Source organism: Hyperoodon ampullatus (assembly GCF_949752795.1).
Source record: "Hyperoodon ampullatus genome assembly, chromosome: 14".
Lineage (NCBI taxonomy): Eukaryota > Metazoa > Chordata > Mammalia > Artiodactyla > Ziphiidae > Hyperoodon > Hyperoodon ampullatus.
In genome coordinates, this window is record NC_136927.1 from 25,798,814 (window position 1) to 25,815,914 (window position 17,101).

The following is a 17,101-nucleotide window of genomic DNA, read 5'->3' on the forward strand; positions in this document are numbered from 1 at the left end:
TCTACAGACATAACTGTCACAGCTGTGGAGGTAATACTGGGATAGGTGCTATAATTACCCCAAGTGAAGTTGTCTGAAAGGCTGAGGAACAAGACCCAACTCCCCACTCAACTGCACTCTAAATTTATTCATCTGCTCCGAGCCTGGGTCCGTCCCAACCCCACCCCCCAAGCCCTGCTCCCCGAGGGGACGACACTGGATTGCTTTGCTTCGGCTGCCTCCTTCTCAGGGTGTGACCCAGGCCCCAGGACTAAGGAAGGAAGGACGAAAGGCGTGCGTTTCACCTTTCTGGAGGGTGGCAGGCGTGGAACCATCCTTGTCAGTGGCTGCTGGGTAGTGTCGGTGTGGGTGGCCGCAGCTCTCTGTCTGTTGGCGGGAGTTCTGCCAGGACGTAGATGAAGCCACCCAGGGCCGCGACAGCCATGGCCGTGTTGTGGGAAGAGCAGCCATCTGGGGAGGCAGAGGCCCTGCTGTGAGTGCTGGGGGGGTGGCCACCGTTCCATTGGGAGTACTTTTCAGATGTTCCCTCGGCCAGCCTGGGTATGTGCGGCCACCAGAACTGTGTTCATCACTTGTCCCCTGGCTCAAAGATCCCCTCTCTGCCCTTTGCTCCAAACCCCAGTGCACCAACCCCTCCAAACTACATTTCCCAGACTGCCTTGCCCACCACAGGTGGGATGAGGGGAGAAGCCAGGGTATTTCTCCCCTTGCCCCTCTCTGTCTCCTCTGCGTCCAGCCTCTGCAGGCTCCGCTCACCCCATCTCCTCTCACGGTCCCTCCTGCTCTGCCTCCAGGGAGGACGGGGGCGTCCTGCAGTGGTTAATGTCTGTGTTTTCTCACCTTTTCTGTTTTCAGCTCTTGCAGCACCTCTGAGTTCCCTATATTCAGTTCCCTCTGCTGAAGTTCCTGATGCAGGTTCTGTTTTCCTGACTAGACTTTGACTGAGAGGGGTTATCTCTGTGACTTTCAGTGTGTAATACACTGAAACTTCTCTTTTATGTTCCCTTCACTGGAGACAGCATCTCTGGACTCCCCACTTTCAAAGGGGAGGGCATCAGAGACTCCTACCCTTCCCTCTAGCTCCCAAACACAAAGGCCTCCCACCCTGGCTCCTGGGTGATGCTGGGAGCCTGTTTTCCTTGAGGGCAAGCCGTGTGTATCCTTTCTAGGTTTTGGTTTCATGTCTTGGGTATTTTCATTACCTGTAAATTGTTTTTCTCGCCTCTTCACTCTTCTCAAAATATGCCGTTGGTACTGAATGGTTTTGGGTAATTCTTCATCTTCAGCACCTGAGAGAAGAATGAAAGGTGAACTTCTCAAGATGGATTTTTAAATATTACTGGCTAAGCCCCCTACTCTTCACAACACCTCAAGCAACTCAAGTATTTTCTTGAATCTGGAGGCTCTTCCGGAAGTTTCCTTGTGCCTCTGGGTAGAGATACTTCCACACCACCTCAATCTGCATCTACTGATGTTTCCCACATTGTGGTCCCCCAATCACCCATATGAGAATGGCCAGAGGAGCTCATTGAAAATGGGGGTCTGCAGCCCCTTCACCTGCTGAATCTATAGGTCTGGAGGCCTGAGAATCTTCATTTTATAAACGCCTCTGTTTTAAAACAGACTATCTTATTTCAAAAGCTTTGGTCTTTGAGCATCCTAAGCTTCTCATTTGGGAAGCCAGCATTTACTGGGAGACTTGTCTGTACCTGGCAAAAGATAGGTGGTTTCGTATGTATTATGTCTACTCCTCACAGCTCAGGAAGGTGGAGATTATTTTGCTTATTTATTTATAGACAGGAAAATTGAGGCTCAGAGAGGTGAAGTGACTTACTCCAAAGAGGACCAGCTGTCTGGTGTCACATGGCTGGAAAGGGGCTGCATCCTCTGCCTTTCCACCCTCTGCTTCTTCTTCTTTCTCTATTTCTTCTTTTTATTCTTTATTTTTAAAAATTTTTGGCCATGACTTGCGGCATGTGGGAATCTTAGTTCCCCGACCTGGGATCAAACCCTGAACCTGCGACCCCTGAAGTGGAAGCATGGAGTCTTAACCACTGGACCGGTGGGGAAGTCCCAGCTTCTTTTAAAAAAAAATTTATTGAAGTACAGTTTACAATGTTGTATTTAATTTCTGCTGTACAGCAAAGTGACTCAGTTATACATATACATATTCTTTTTCATATTCTTTTCCATTATGGTCTATCATAGGATATTGAATATAGTTCCCTCCACCCCTGCTTCTATGTCATCACCTCTCAGACATCTCCCCTGACTACTCTGCCTAAAGAAGCTTCTCCAATGTTCTTTTCTCTCTCAGCCTGATGTATCCTTCACAACCATTATCAGAACTCTCATTTCACTTACTGGTTTGTGTAGGTGGTTTCTGTCCCTTTCCCTCTTTCCTCTTTCCTCTTTTCCCTGCCTAGTTTCTCCAGAGCCTAGAACTGTGTCTGGCATATAGTAGGTGCTCAGGGAATACTTGATGAAGAAATGAATTTGTTAACACAGGTGCAGGGGTCCGATATCTTCCAACAAGACCGCCCCTCATCCTGCAAAGTTTTGGCTTCCAAAACTCTGAGCCTATTTCCACGTGTGTGTGTGTGCATGCATGTGTGTGCATGGACATGCATGTTGCACATCTCTCTCTGAACCCCCCACCCCAACACCAGTGCATCCTTTCCCCAACTGGCATAGAAGCCCAGTGCCTCCACCCCCACCCCTGCTCCCAGCCAGGGAGGAAGTACAGCTCACCTGGCTTCCCAAAGCATCCGTCCTGCGGCTTCTGCCAGCTGAGAATGGCCTCCAGCCACCGGAGTTTGTAGAAGTCGGAGAAGCCACCGATTCCACAGAACATGACTGGAAGCAAAGACAGGGGACCCTCTGCAGGCCTACCCCCCAGGCCCAGCTCTTCCCCCTCCCCAAGGCCACCATGGTGCCACCTGCTAGAGAGAGGCGGCACCAGGACGTGGGCACTCAGCACAGTGGCTGCAAGGAGGCAGCCCTGAGGGTCTGCCTTAGTAAGCAGGGGCCCCCAAACCTGGGTCCTGCCTTGTTCGGTCTGTCCAGAGCTCCGTCACTGGGTCAGATTTTGGGGGCAGGAAGCAGTCAAAACAGTGGCAGATAAAATACAGGATGCCCACTTAAATTTATTTCCAATAAATGATGAATAAAAAATTGTTAAGTAGGATTTCCCTGGTGGTCCAGTGGTTAAGCCTAAGTGCTTCCGCTCTTCCACTGCAGGGGACGCAGGTTCGATCCCTGATTGGGGAACTAAGATCCAGTATGCCACAAGGTGTGGCAAAAAATTTTTAAAAAGGAAAAAAATTGTTAAGTATAGCCCATGCAGTGTTTGGGATACACTTATACTAAAAATGTATTCGCTATTTATCTGAAGTTCAAATTTGCCTGGGCCTCTTATATTTTCATTTGCTAAACCTGGCAGCCCTAGTGTGTGTGTGTGTTTGTGTGTGTGGCCGGAATCAGGGACACCCTGCTGCTTTGTTCCTAGAGCAGAATGCGGGGGCCCACTGTTTTCCATGAAGAGGTCCCGGGTTGGGTAGGCATATCCGATGGCCTCAGCTCTCCGGTTCAGGTCCATCATGCTGGCACAGAAGAGGTTCATGTAGCGCTGGCTCTGGCGGAACAGCCCCTTCGTGCATTCCGTCTGGGGGAACAAACACCCAGAGACAAGGAAGTTGGTGGTCTGAGCGATTCATGCGCGCTGTTACAGGAAAAGACCTGCTGTTCTGAAACGGTTTTTTAAGTGGCTGCCTTTGGGGCAGGTCCTTTCCCTTTTCCCAAAATTTCTTCCCTATCCACACTCCCAGCCTGGTGGGGCTTAGTCACTGGGGGACAGAGAGAGCTGAGTTCGAGCCCCGGCTCTGCAGCTTAGGAGCTGTGCGACTTCCACCCCCTAAGTTAACCTTTGTGAGCCTCAAGGGTTTTCACTGGGAAAGGGCGATGCCGATGGGAGCTGCACCCGAGGGACGCTTGTTGGGGGCGGGGGGGTGGTACCATAACCTGGAAGTGCCTGACACGACGCCCGACACTAGGGGGCGCTCTAAAGCGCTCTGTCACCGCATTCTGATTCCAGCCTAACCCCGCAAGCAGGCAGCTAGAGTGCAGCTCAAAGCCTGGGCCGCGGAGCGTTTGCACGGAGACAAGGACAGGGGATGAGAACAGGCTTTGGAAACTTCTATAGCAATATGTCAGAGCAACTTTCTATCTGATGAATCTAGTAATCACAATAACTTTCCTTGTAACTTGGCTTTTATTGTATTTACAAAAACACTGGGCTGTGACAGCTTACAAATAAATAATAATAAAAACATCTATTAAACAAAATCAGCAAGTCCTTTCTTGGCTAACAATTTCTGGACATTGAGTAACATTTTTGAATAGAGATAGCAAGCCCTACTTTGTATATAAATAAATATGTTTAAAATGAGTATTTAGCGGGAGTTCCCTGGTGGTCTAGTGGTTAGGATTCGGTGCTTTCACTGCCATGGCCCGGGTTCATTCCCTGGTTGGAGAACTGAGATCCCACAAGCCCCACGGTGAGGCCAAAATAAAATAAAATAAAATGTGTATCTAGCAAATCTTGTGCTTGGAAGAGTGTTTGGGCACAGAAGTGATGGTGGGGCTGTTTTGGACTTGGTTTGGTTTTCTGCAAGCAGCTAGGTATTGACTTTGTTCTAAGACTTTTTCCATCTGTTGTTTACGGAGTTCTTTCTGCTGCTTCCCTCTCTCTTTTTCTAATGCCCTATGATCCAGTTCAGCATGCAAAGTTCTCTGTGCAACAGAATCTCCCCCCCTCCCCATTGTGGTTGGATTTCATGGCCGAACAATGACAGGCTACTCACTTCCGCCTCCTGAGGTCTGAAGCAGGGGTTTAAAACCTGCTTATTGGGCTTCCCTGGTGGCGCCGTGGTTGAGAGTCCGCCTGCCGATGCAGGGGATGAGGGTTCGTGCCCTGGTCCGGGAAGATTCCACATGCCGCGGAGCGGCTGGGCCCGTGGGCCATGGCCGTTGAGCCTGCGCGTCCGGAGCCTGTGCTCCGCAACGGGAGAGGTCACAACAGTGAGAGGCCCGCGTCTCGCAAAAAAAAAAAAAAAAAAGGCGTAGTTTTGATTTTATATAATGGAACCAGCTAGTATGCACTCTGGCTGGTCTCTTTTCTCAAAATTATGCTTATGCGTTTCATCCAAATTGTTATCTCACTATATTTTAAATTATCTTAGAACTTTGAAGAAAAAAATGTTCCTAGACCCCTACATAGTAACAACTTTACCTTAATACCATTAAACCTCCGCTCCCAGGTTGGAGGTTCGCGGGCCCCGGCTTAGGGAACTGGGAACCACGTCCCCGCCTACCTTCTCTCCGCCCACCTAGGAGGCTCGGTCTGCGGCTGCGGACAGCTGGCCCAGCCGGCGGGAGCGCGGTCACGTGATGGTTGCCGGCCCGCCAAGATGGCGGCTTCCTGCGCGGCGCTGCTGGCGCTTTCCCTGCTGCTGCTGCTGCTGCTGCTGCTGCTGCTGGTGGCGTGGAAGCGCTGGCGGTGGGGGCGCGCGGCCCGCCACGTGATTGTCGTGGTGCTGGGCGACGTGGGCCGCAGTCCCCGCATGCAGTATCACGCACTGTCGTTGGCCAAACGCGGCTTCTCCGTGACCTTCTTGGGGTTCTGCAGTGAGTGCCCGGGGGCCTGGGAGGGAGGCTGCTCTCTCAGACTTTGACCCTCGGCTTTGACCGCCCCATGGGGGCCGAGGCGGGGACGCCCCTTTTCCCTCTCCTCCGTCGGGCAGCTCTCCGAGATTGGACGAGCCGGGTTGTGGCCTGGACAGCGGTTGCCAGGTTTCTGCCCAGCCTCTGCTGGGTGGGTCTCTAGGAACAGTCAGCATTAATCGAGCGCCTGCCATATGCCAGGACTGTGCTAAGCTAAATGAACTCAGTGCATAGTCTCACTTATTCCTAGTAAATGGAAAGATGGACTGGAACCCGGGTGGGTGTGACCCCAGGGCAAGTGCTGGTAAGCACATCTCTGAGGCTTCTTTTCTCAGGCAGTGTCTGAGCCGACAGGCAACTTGTCTCCTCTCCGTTCCTCACCCTCAGCGCAGAACTCTGCAGGCAGGAGATGTTTTATTTTCGCAGGATGTCCAGCGTTTTTCCCTCAGTGTGCGGGGTCAGGGGTGTCTGCTCCTCCATCTTCCCCCACTTTGACATCTTTAGAAGGTAGCTCTATCCCATATCAGGGGAAAAAAGGAATAGCACTGGTTGCCTCTGGTCCCTGTTTAGAGTCTGCTACCCCAGGGTGAGGGGCTGGAGTGAGACTTCCTAGGGGTCTCCCTATGGTGTGATAATTCCACCATCCAGGGAATCTAGGTCAGCTTGAGTGCCTACTATGTGCCAGGCATTGTGCTAAGTAAAAATGGGTAAGATTCCAGCGCTCCCTCTGTGGGTGGTCTAGTGGAATCTGGACAAGAACTGGCCTCATTCTCTGTTCTGGCTACTGAGGAACAGAGAGGTTCCAAAACACTCTCCCCTATTCAGCCTGTGGGGCGGGGATCATCTGACTTTAACTTAGATTATCTTCTCCAGCACATTAAAAGGGACGTTCTTTTCAGCCTCCAAACCCCACGATGAGCTCTTGCAGAGCGACAGAATTCGGATTGTGAGTCTGACAGAACTTCAGAGACTTGCAGGTAGGAAGCAGTCAACTCCCGATATCTCTGAATCTGTGTGTGTGTGTGGGGGGGAGGGCGGGGAGCGCGGGGTGGGGGGGATCTGCAAATTGCCAAGAACTCCTTTACTAGTGATGGCTGTTTTCTGACTTGCAGTTGGGCCCCACATTCTCCAGTATGGAGTCAAAGTTGTGTTTCAGGCAGTGCACTTGCTGTGGAAGTTGATGTGCGGGAAGCCAGCAGCTTACATCTTTCTCCAGGTACGTGTCCTGGAGGTTCTCCAGCTCCACCTCCCGCTGTGAGAACCACTGTTTTAACAGTTTTCTTTACTTTCCAGTTTAAAAAAATGTACAGATTGGTAAATGCATATTCACATGTGTGTGTTTAAACTTTTAAAAACATGAGTAGGAGCCTATGGTATGTGTCCATTCTATTTATGGTACTCATCCCTTCTGTTTTTCAGTGTTTTACAGATAGTCTTATTTTGTACTTGTTACATATCTAAGTGTTTTACATGCATTATCTTGTTTAATTCTTCACAACAATCCTGAGAAGTAGGTTCTTGTGTTACCTACACTTAGAGATGAGGGAACCTAGACCCAGAGAGGTTCTGTAAGTAACCCATTGTCACACAGCTAGGAAGAGCTGGAGTCAGGATTTGAACCAGGTTGTCACTCTAGTTCTGCAGTTCCACTCTTAGCCTCTTACCTTCACTGCTTTTTAACGTAGAGAGGCTCCTTTTTTTTTTCTTTTTTTTTTTTTTTTGTGGTACGCGGTCCTCTCACTTTTGCGGCCTCTCCTGTTGCGGAGCACAGGCTCCGGACGCGCAGGCTCAGCGGCCATGGCTCACGGGCCTAGCCGCTCCGCGGCATGTGGGATCTTCCCAGACCGGGGCACGAACCCGTGTCCCCTGCATCGGCAGGCGGACTCTCAACCACTGCGCCACCAGGGAAGCCCTCCTTCTTTTAATTGACTGTATTGTATCCTGATATGAGATGTATCCTAATGTAGTCATTCAGTCTCATCTTAATGAGCACTCAGATTCTTCCTGATATTTTTACTTAAAAATTAAAAAAAATTAATTTATTTATATTTATTTATTTATTTTTGGCTGCATTGGGTCTTCATTGCTGCTCGTAGGCTTTCCCTAGTTGCGGCGAGCGGGGGCTACTCTTCGTTGCAGTGTGTGGGCTTCTCTTCGCAGTGGCTTCTCTTGTTGTGGAGCATGGGCTCTATGGGCTCTAGAGCGCAGGCTCAGTAGTTGTGGCGCACGGGCTTAGTTGCTCCGTGGCATGTGGGATCTTCCCGGACCAGGGCTTGAAACCGTGTCCCCTCCATTGGCAGATGGATTCTCAACCACTGCACCACCAGGGAAGCCCTTTACTTTTAAAATTGTATGGTGAAGAGTATCAGTGAACATATGTCTTTTGCATGGGTTCAGTTTCTTCCTTGGGGTAAATTCCTAGGACGGGAAGTGCTTGGTCAGAGTCCATGCACTTTTAAAATGTTGTGATGTGTTACTGGATAGTCCTAGAGTAAGGTTGGGTCAATTTATCCCCCACTTAACAGGGAAGCCTCTTCCCCCCGTCCTCAGCACCACCAGATATCATTAGGTGTTTTAGAGTTTCCATTCTGATAGGTGAAAAATGGTACTTCCTTGTTCCATTTTTTGTTTCCTTGAGTATCAGTGATCTTGGACTTCTCAGGTTGGTCAATTTTCTTTTATGACTGTTTATACCTCTTGGTGAGGAAGAGGGTCTTTCTTCTGCTTATCGATTATCAAGAGCTCTGTAAAGATAATTGACTCTTTGCCACGTACGTTATTTTTACTTGGTTTATTCTCGACTGTGGTCTGGTTTCCTTCTCTTCCTTCAAGTCTCTCTTTCCCAGAACCCTCCGGGCCTGCCCGCCATTGCCGTGTGCTGGTTTGCAGGCTGCCTCTGTGGGAGCAAGCTCGTCATTGACTGGCACAACTACGGCTACTCCATTATGGGTCTGGTGCACGGCCCCGGCCACCCCCTTGTTCTGCTGGCCAAGTGGTGAGAGTCTGGGATGAGGGTGCCGACACCGTCCCCAAACTGTGGTGGGAAGAAGGGCCAGTGCGGAGACCCGGGGAAGCTGATTCCCGTGTGCCCTGTGGGGGTGAGGGCAAGGCTGGGGAGTTGGGCTGACGCTGGTGACAAGTGATAGAAACAGGCCTGAGCAAAGGAGGGCATTTGTTGGCCCATGAAACGGAAAAGTCCTGAGAAATGGCTGACTTTGAGCTCAAAAAAGGTGTCATCAGGACCCCTCTCACGTCTCTCCACACTTCCTCCTAGAGGTGTTTCTCAGGCTCCGGAAGCCCCGCGCTCTCATCCCCACCCCACCAGGCTCAGTGGAGAGAGCAGGCCTGTGGTTGGTTCCTGCTCACCTGGCGTCCTCTGACCCCCTCTGAGCCTGGGGGGCTTCAGTATCCCGTTGTCTCAGGCTTGGGACAAGTGCTCCACTGGAGAGCTGGGGTCCCAGGTGCACCCATACCAGATACCCAAATGGAAACTGGGGACTACTGCTGGCAGACGGGGACGTGGGTCACAGTCTGCTGCAGCTGATGAGACAGGGAGAGGGAAGAAGGGCCTTGGGAGCAGGCTGGACCTGGAGGAGGAAGCAATGTTGTTGTCTTCTAAGGCCGAGTTATACCATCTGCCTCGGTGTGGACTTGCAGCCTCAAGCCATTGCCGGCTGTGGCGTTTCCCCTGATGGGTCATTTGTGGGTGGTGGTCACAGCAGCAATCAGTGAGCGCTTGCTGCATGCCAGGCCTCAGGCCAAGCCTTTATCCCATTCAGACTCCAGTGCTGCCCAGCAAGGGTGTTCTGTGATCGCTGTCTTTTTACAAACCAGGAAACCGAGGCTGAGAGCCCTCATGTCACTTGCCACGCAGCTAATACATGTGAGCTCCAAAATTCCATCCCAGGCAGTCCAGCTCCAGAGCTTTCTCTGCATCCTGAGTGAGGAACAGGCCGTGGTACCTACACACGTGAAATAACCCTGTTCATTTCCAGTTCTTTTTCAGTCCTGCCCTGTCACCAGGGCTCAAGTCTCCGTTTGGAGCTAATCTGTTGATAACGCCTTTCTAGCATTTGCTAAACTCCCTTTGTAACACATTGGGAGCGAGCCTCAGCCCCACAGCCTTTGCAGGGAATAGTGCAGTGTGGCTGAGATTTAATAACAAGATTTTATTGTATTTCTCCTTCATTTTATGGCAAGAGAGACTGGATTTTCCATTCTGTAGTGGTACATGGTTTCTCTTGAAAGTAATTGTATTTAAGCTGAAAAGCAATCTGATTTAAAGAAAGGTGTGAGGGAAGTAATAGTACAGGTGGTAGAACTCAGTGCAAACACGGGGAAGGTGCCTTGCCAGTGACCTGATTTGGGAGATCCCAGCTCTGCAGCCTCTTCTGTATCAGAAGGTGTCAAGTCCCATGGGGTTGGGGTGGTGGTTCCTGGCCCAGAGAGCTCTGGGCTGACCACTGATACGTCTTTTCAGGTATGAGAAGCTCTGCGGACGCCTGTCCCACCTGAACCTGTGTGTGAGCAATGCGATGCGGGAAGACCTGGCAGAGAACTGGGGCATCAAGTAGGGGCCTCGGGAGGCGAGGGGTCCCTCCTAGCACCGCTGACTCCCAGCTGCTGTGTCATGTTGCAAGGCATTGGGAGCTCCCAGGGTTCCGGGAGGTGGTTACTGGTTTGGGGAGACTGAGGGAGGAGGAAGCTAGAGTTTCTTTCCCAGCCAGCCAGATGGTCCAGGAAGTGTTCATGTTAGAAATTCTCTCTGTGCTTCTCCAAGTAATTCTAAAGCTTATTGTTGAGACTTGGATACCTAAGCACCCTTCTTCTTCTGGATACTTCTGGGTCTCATGTTCCTTAGGCCTTTCTTTGCCCCTCCGTAGAGCCCCCAATGATCTCATTGCAGAGCTGTGACTGTCTACGACAAGCCAGCATCTTTCTTTAAAGAGACGCCTTTGGACCTGCAACACCAGCTCTTTATGAAGCTGAGCCTCGCCTACTCTGCATTCAGGGCCTGGTAAGTCTGCTGTCTTCAGCTTTCAGCTGCCTTGTTTTATGCTCGCTGCTGACCTGGAGACCTAATCCAGGGGATGGCAAACTATGGCTGTAGGCCTGCTGCCTGTTTCTATAAATAAAATTTTATTGGAACACAACATGTTCATTCATTTACATGTTGTCTGTGGCTGGTTCCACACTATAAGAGCAGAGCTGGGCTTTGCAATGGAGACCGTATGGCTCCCCAAAGCCTACAGTGTTTACTCTTTGGCCCTTTAAGGAAGTGTTTGCCCTGTACTAGGCTGTGGGTGTCCTTACCCTCCTGCCAGTGGTTCCTGACCGCATGGCGGGGTCTGTGCACCTGTGTGTTCTCTGGGCGTCTCCCTTCTGAGAGCCGCTCCCTTCTGAGCCGCTCTCCATACAGCTGGTCTTTGTTCCTCTCAGTAATGTGCGGGCAGTTGGAGGGGTCACAGCGTCCTCATCTTAAGTCTAGGGGATGATTAGAACAGTAAGCCCCGTGAAGGCAGGGGCTGAGTCGGCCTTGTCTGCCTTGCGACCTCAGCACCTAGCAACACATAAATACAGATAAGAGAGAAGCCAAGGCGCAGGTCTGTGCCCAAGGCCTTGGGTGGTAGGGCCACCTGGTGGCTCTGACGTGGCTGCACCCCAACAACTGGGAGCCTGCGGGCCTCACTCTGGTGGGAGAGTGGCCGTTCTCGGGCCCAAGGGCCTGCTCTGTGGCAGCTCACGGGCTCTCTCTCTGCTCCTTCAGTTCAGAACCCTCGGACCCGGGCATGGAGAGGTCGGCCTTTACAGAGCGGGACGCCCAGAGTGCAACAGTGACCTACCTTCCCGGGCGGCCGGCCCTTTTGGTCAGCAGCACGAGCTGGACAGGTCTCAGGACCCGCCTGGGCACTTGGGGCTCGTATGGTCACCTGGCTGAGCCTGTGTTCTCGCCGCTGCCAGGCGTGCACACCACACGTATTCGGGGCCTTGAGAAAGGGGAGCACACTGAGCTGGGTGGGGAGGCATCTAGAAACTGGCCTGTGACACTCGGTTCTCTTTTCCCGTAGAGGATGAAGACTTCTCCATCTTGTTGGCAGCATTAGAAAGTAGGTGTATGGCTGTGATCAGGAGCTGGGCTTGTTGGGGGCTGCTGAGCTGCAGGATGCTCACCTGGCCTTGTGTGATGTCCTCGGCAGAGTGTTCCTGACCCCAGGGCCAGGGCCACTGGGTGGAGGTGGCAGGCGTGAGTCCCCGTTTGGGTCAGTGAGTGACCAGCCTAGCTCTGAATTGCCACCTCCAGGAGAAGGGATCGCATGGTTGGGAGCAGTGCTCCCTCCTCCTCTCCCTTCCCCCACCCCCTCGCATCAGCCCCTCACTTTCCCGACTACATGATCTTGGTTATCATATATTTATTTTCCTAAACACAGAGTTCGAACAGCTGATCGACGATGGAGAAAGCCTCCCTCCTCTGGTCTGTGTTATAACAGGTACCCACCTGGGACCATCCCTGTTCTTGTATTAAACGGGGCAGTGGAGGCATGTCAGGCCTGTGATGTTTGTTGTCTCGTTAATTCTCACCCCAACTCTGTGATGTATGGTTTTCTACACCAGCTTGACAGGGGGAGGCTGAGGCTCAGAAGGGCCTCATGGCAGGGCATGGAGTCTAGATTTCAATCTCAGATAGCGTGACCTCAGAGATACTGAGCTTTCTACTTCACAGTGGTTTCCAAGTATCTTTTTTTTTTTAAATGAGAGCCTGCTGTCCAATGTCAAACTGTTTCCAAAGGAGCCCAGTGAAGAGAGAGAGGCGGAGGAGATTTGGTTGGAGGAGGAGGGTCCTCAGCCAGCTGCCCCACCTTGGACACTCCTCTCCTCCAGGCCCTTGGACGCCCAGGGGCGGCAGGAGCCCACTGCTCATGCTGTGCCACCTGGGGATCTGGGCAGGGCACAGGGGCAGTCTGTGTGAGAAGCTGTATTGGTGGGCACTCTGGTGCCCGGCCAGAGTTTGTCCTGGCTGTGTTCCCAGCCCAAGGCCTGCGGGGGGAACGGCCATGGCCTCAGCAGTCAAGGTGCACACCCCTTGGGGGTCGTTTCTGGAAGGGGCCTGGACGGGGGCCTGATTGGAGCTGCTGCCTGTGGGCCTTCTGCTCACGCCCTTGCAGGGGCGTCTCAGGCCTGGGGCTGGGGGACAGGGCCAGACATGGGCCCAGTGCAGTGACTCCGGTTTTCTCTGTAAGGCAAAGGGCCTCTGAAGGAGTATTACAGCCGCCTCATCTGCCAGAAGCATTTCCAGCACATCCAGGTCTGTACCCCATGGCTGGAGGCCGAGGACTACCCCTTGCTTCTAGGTAAGAGGCCTGCAGGGGGAGGGCTGGGGTTTATAAGGGAATACCTGAGGGCAGGGGACAGAGTTTTTCTGAAGAGGGCCAGATAGTGAGTGTTTTACCAGGTTCTTTTGTGTATTCTTTGTTTTTTTAACCCTTTAATGATTTCAAGCCATTGTCTGCTCAGGGGCCCTACACATGTAGGTCTCAGGCTGGGATGGGCCCTGGCTGGACTCCTGGAGAACTAGGCTGTTTCCTGGTGTGCCACCTCCTCCCTGCCTGTTTGCCAAGGTTACGTCCGAGTGCTCTTGGCCTCCACGCCCTCCACTCATCCTGCTCTTACAATGGGCAGAAGGGCTGGGCGGGGCTTGGGTTGGGGCCAATTCCCAAGTCTGGGAGGTACAGAGACCACGAGGTAAACAGTGTGGACTCTCCCAGTGAGAAGGGGCTGCCCTCCCTTCTCTTGGCGTTGTTGATCCCTCGGGGAGGGCTTATTGGCTCGGTGCCTATAGGTCTCAGCAGCCACTAAGCTGTCTCCGGAGTGGGAGGCGGGGAGCCTTTGTAGGCAGGAGCTCCAGCGGCACTGAGTGATGTGAGGTTGCTTCCTTGGCTTTATCTTCACAGCGACAGCTGGTTTTCTGTTGGGTCTGCTTTGGGTTCTTTTTCTAATTATTGTGATAAAATACACATAACAAAATTTGCCATTTTAACCATTTTTCCATTTTTAAGTGTATGCAATTCAGTGGCGTTAATTACACTCACAGTGTTTTGCAGTCACCGCCACTGCCTCTTGCCAAAACATTTTCATCACCCCAAGCAGAAACTCAGAACCCATTAAGCAATCATTGCTGCGGCTTCTTTTAAAATACAGCGTGGTTAAGGAGAAAAAGGGGGTCAGTTTAAAGAAAAACACTGGTGACGGGCAGGTCGTTTTCAGAAAGGGCCGAGAGGCCAGGAGCGGCAGGTGGGAAGCACCTCCGTGTCCCCGCCTCCTGCCAGGCTGCTTGGCCAACCCCAGGCAGTCGTGTGCGGGGTTGGGGCCTTTATCACCCCCTCTCCACTCCTCCCCGCAGGCCTCGGTCCGCAGCCCTGCAGGACGTGTGGTCACCGGGCGCACAGCCGGAGCTGATGGCCCCCTCCCCCTCGCCCTGCAGGGTCTGCGGACCTGGGCGTCTGCCTGCACCGGTCCTCCAGCGGCCTGGACCTGCCCATGAAGGTGGTAGACATGTTCGGGTGCTGCCTGCCTGTGTGCGCCGTGAACTTCCAGTGGTAGGAGCGGAAACCCAGTCCTCCCAGGGTTAGGTTCTCAAACCAGCAGCTGGGGGGGAACCAGCAGAATTGCGCGGGAAGGCTCCCTGGAGGGCTCCACCTACCCATCTGTGCGGCTCTGCCACCCAGAGGGAGCAGGAGCCCTCCGGTCCCTGTGGGCGGGCTGTGCCCCACCAGACAGGGTGGCTTCCAGTTAGAGCTTGTGTTGACTAAAAATTGGAGTCTTGGGCTTCCCTGGTGGCGCAGTGCTTGGGAGTCCGCCTGCCGATGCAGGGGAGGCGGGTTCGTGCCCCAGTCTGGGAAGATCCCCCATTGGGCCCGTGAGCCATGGCCGCTGAGCCTGCGCATCCGGAGCCTGTGCTCCGCAACGGGAGAGGCCACAACAGTGAGAGGCCCGTGTACCGCAAAAACAAAAAAACAAAAAAACAAAAAACGGGAATCTTAAGTACTCTACTTGGGGGCTTGTGCTCACAGGATGCAATGGTGGCTGGAATTGCCCACACAGCTCACATGGACTTATTTCTCTCTCTGTCCCTTTAGTCTGAGTTCATGTAGTTGGGTTCGAATCAGTTGAATGAGTGTATTTCTGTCTCCGCTCTTCCTGGCAAAGATGGGCAGGAGAGGACATTTGGAGACGGTAGTGTTAGAAAAGGTTGTAGAAACAGTGGCCTCACTATGAGCTGAGGAGCCAGCTTCTGAATGGGAAATCCAGGATGTTGGAGCCCGGGTTCAGATCGTGTTGGGATCAACCTCCTGATCACCTCTGAGCCTGCCTCCAGCAGGGTTGCCTTTTACCTGGTTTCTCTGCTGTGGAATTAAGAAAAAAAAGGCAGAACTTACTAAGAACGTTCTCACTGGAGACGGCATGTAGCACAAAAAGTCCACATACCCCTTTACGGTCCCTCCTTCCCCAAATTGGTTTGGATTTTTTTTTTTTTTTTTTTTTGCGGTACGCGGGCCTCTCACTGTCGTGGCCTCTCCCGTTGCGGAGCACAGGCTCCGGACGCGCGGGCTCAGCGGCCATGGCTCACGGGCCCAGCCGCTCCGCGGCATGTGGGATCTTCCCGGACCGGGGCACGAACCCACGTCCCCTGCATTGGCAGGTGGACTCTCAACCACTGCGCCACCAGGGAAGCCCAGTTTGGATTTTTAATGTGTATCCTGCCAGGTCTTTTTTCTATTCAGGCGCCAAATCTAAGAACAGGCTTCCTGAAACCACACTGACTGTTCCTGCCTCCAGCTTAGCCTGCGGGTGGGGTGGAGTTGGGGGGGAGCCGGTGGGCACCTTGGGTTCTGTATCTCCTCCAGGCAGCTCTCAGACCCCCCCCGATTCTCTCTGCAGCTTACACGAGCTTGTGAAACACGAGGAAAACGGCCTGGTCTTCGAGGACTCAGAGGAGCTGGCAGCTCAGCTGCAGGTAGCGTGTCTGCTCCACACTGCGGCTTGCAGGGTTTTGGAGATTCCTTGTTCCTGCAGCTGGGTGGGTGGCCCTGGGCTGTGTCTGGGTGAGCGAGCAGCGGTCTCAGAGGCTGGGCCCCATTGGGCCCCGGAGGGATCAGGGTTCGCCCCACCTGCTGTCAGGGTTTATGGAGCTCACACCACACAGTGATGCTAGAGCCAGGTGGACTGTGTGCCATTTAGGGGGTGATTGGATCTGAGAAGGGAGAGTGAGGAGCGAGGGAGCTTCCTGGACCAGCCTTATGAGATGGGTGGGCATCTTCAAAGGATACCTCTTTCTTACTACAAATTACAAAAAGTAACACGTCATCATTCTTGATCACTGAGACCAAGGGCAACAGACTTTGGAAAGGCCCAGAAAAAAACCATTTTAGACTTTGCCATAGTCTCTGTCAGAACTACTCAACTCTGTTGTAACATGAAAGCATCCACAGTCTGTGGATGAAGGGGTGTGGCTGTGTTCCAATAAAACTTTATTTACAAAGACAGGCGGAGGGCTGCATGTAGCCCACAGGCTGGCGTCTGCAGACACCTTAGTTTAGCAGAGCTGGAAAGAACGCAGGCATCACCTAGTTCTTAGCACGTGGGCAGGACAGTGCTGGGTAGAGGCCAGCTTTTGGTGGAAGGAACAGCAGACCATTGCAGAGGCAGAGGCGGGGGGCTGCCGGCAGAGCATGGGGTGTGGATGGTGAACACTGCAGCTTGGCTGTGCTGTCAGGTCGGAGCAGAGCAGGAGATAGAGCGTAGCTGGGCCATGAAGGCTCCCCTGCGCCTGGTGAGGGAGGGGGCTTGCTGGGTCAGGGACATTGGGGTCGGGGCTGTTGAGAAGGGTTAGTTAGCCAGGCCTGGTGTGGAAGCTGGGCCAGAGCGGGAGTCCCGCTGGAGACCCCAGGACACCGGTGGTGCTTCTGGAAGTGCGGTGAAGGAGGGAGGGTTTTGGCAGAATGACTGGCCTGGCAGCTGGGCTTGGGGTGCAGCGGGAGCCTGGGCTGCTGGGAAGGAGGAGGGGAAGCTTGGGGTGGAACCTGGGGTGGGGGCAGGAAGCAGTGATGAGGTAAGTTCTGGTCTTCTAGATGCTTTTCTCAAAGTTTCCTGATCCTGCTGGCAAACTGAACCAGTTCTGCAAGAACCTCCGGGAGTCAGAGCAGCTTCGATGGGATGAGAGCTGGAAGCGGACAGTGCTCCCTTTGATTACGGACACGTGACCCCTCGGGCCAACGACTGAAACTCCTGAGGTGTCCTGTGCTGGTCATCATGGAGAGACCCTCACGCTGACACCCCTCCTTACCTTTCATCTTCCTCCCCAGGAGCTGGCCCACACTCCCCT

The 17,101-nt window shown here is 53.0% G+C and overlaps 2 protein-coding genes across 2 annotated transcripts; one reads left to right on the top strand and one right to left on the bottom strand.

Annotated features, from left to right (window-relative positions):
- Positions 1-319: 319 nt before the first annotated feature.
- Positions 320-4,082, bottom strand: LOC307063026 (UPF0764 protein C16orf89 homolog; the record flags this gene model as incomplete). The annotated part of the gene is made up of 6 exons (XM_079718992.1): positions 320-450; positions 1,203-1,289; positions 2,752-2,856; positions 3,529-3,664; positions 4,015-4,030; positions 4,078-4,082. The coding sequence occupies 6 exons, from the start codon at positions 4,080-4,082 to the stop codon at positions 320-322; spliced, it is 480 nt and encodes a 159-aa protein (XP_079575118.1).
- A 1,386-nt stretch (positions 4,083-5,468) lies between these two features.
- On the top strand, positions 5,469-16,979 carry ALG1 (ALG1 chitobiosyldiphosphodolichol beta-mannosyltransferase; the record flags this gene model as incomplete). The annotated part of the gene is made up of 13 exons (XM_079718513.1): positions 5,469-5,685; positions 6,621-6,698; positions 6,834-6,937; positions 8,568-8,716; positions 10,202-10,291; positions 10,628-10,738; positions 11,489-11,610; positions 11,790-11,828; positions 12,150-12,209; positions 12,960-13,070; positions 14,201-14,315; positions 15,658-15,733; positions 16,848-16,979. The coding sequence occupies 13 exons, from the start codon at positions 5,469-5,471 to the stop codon at positions 16,977-16,979; spliced, it is 1,404 nt and encodes a 467-aa protein (XP_079574639.1).
- Positions 16,980-17,101: the final 122 nt, after the last annotated feature.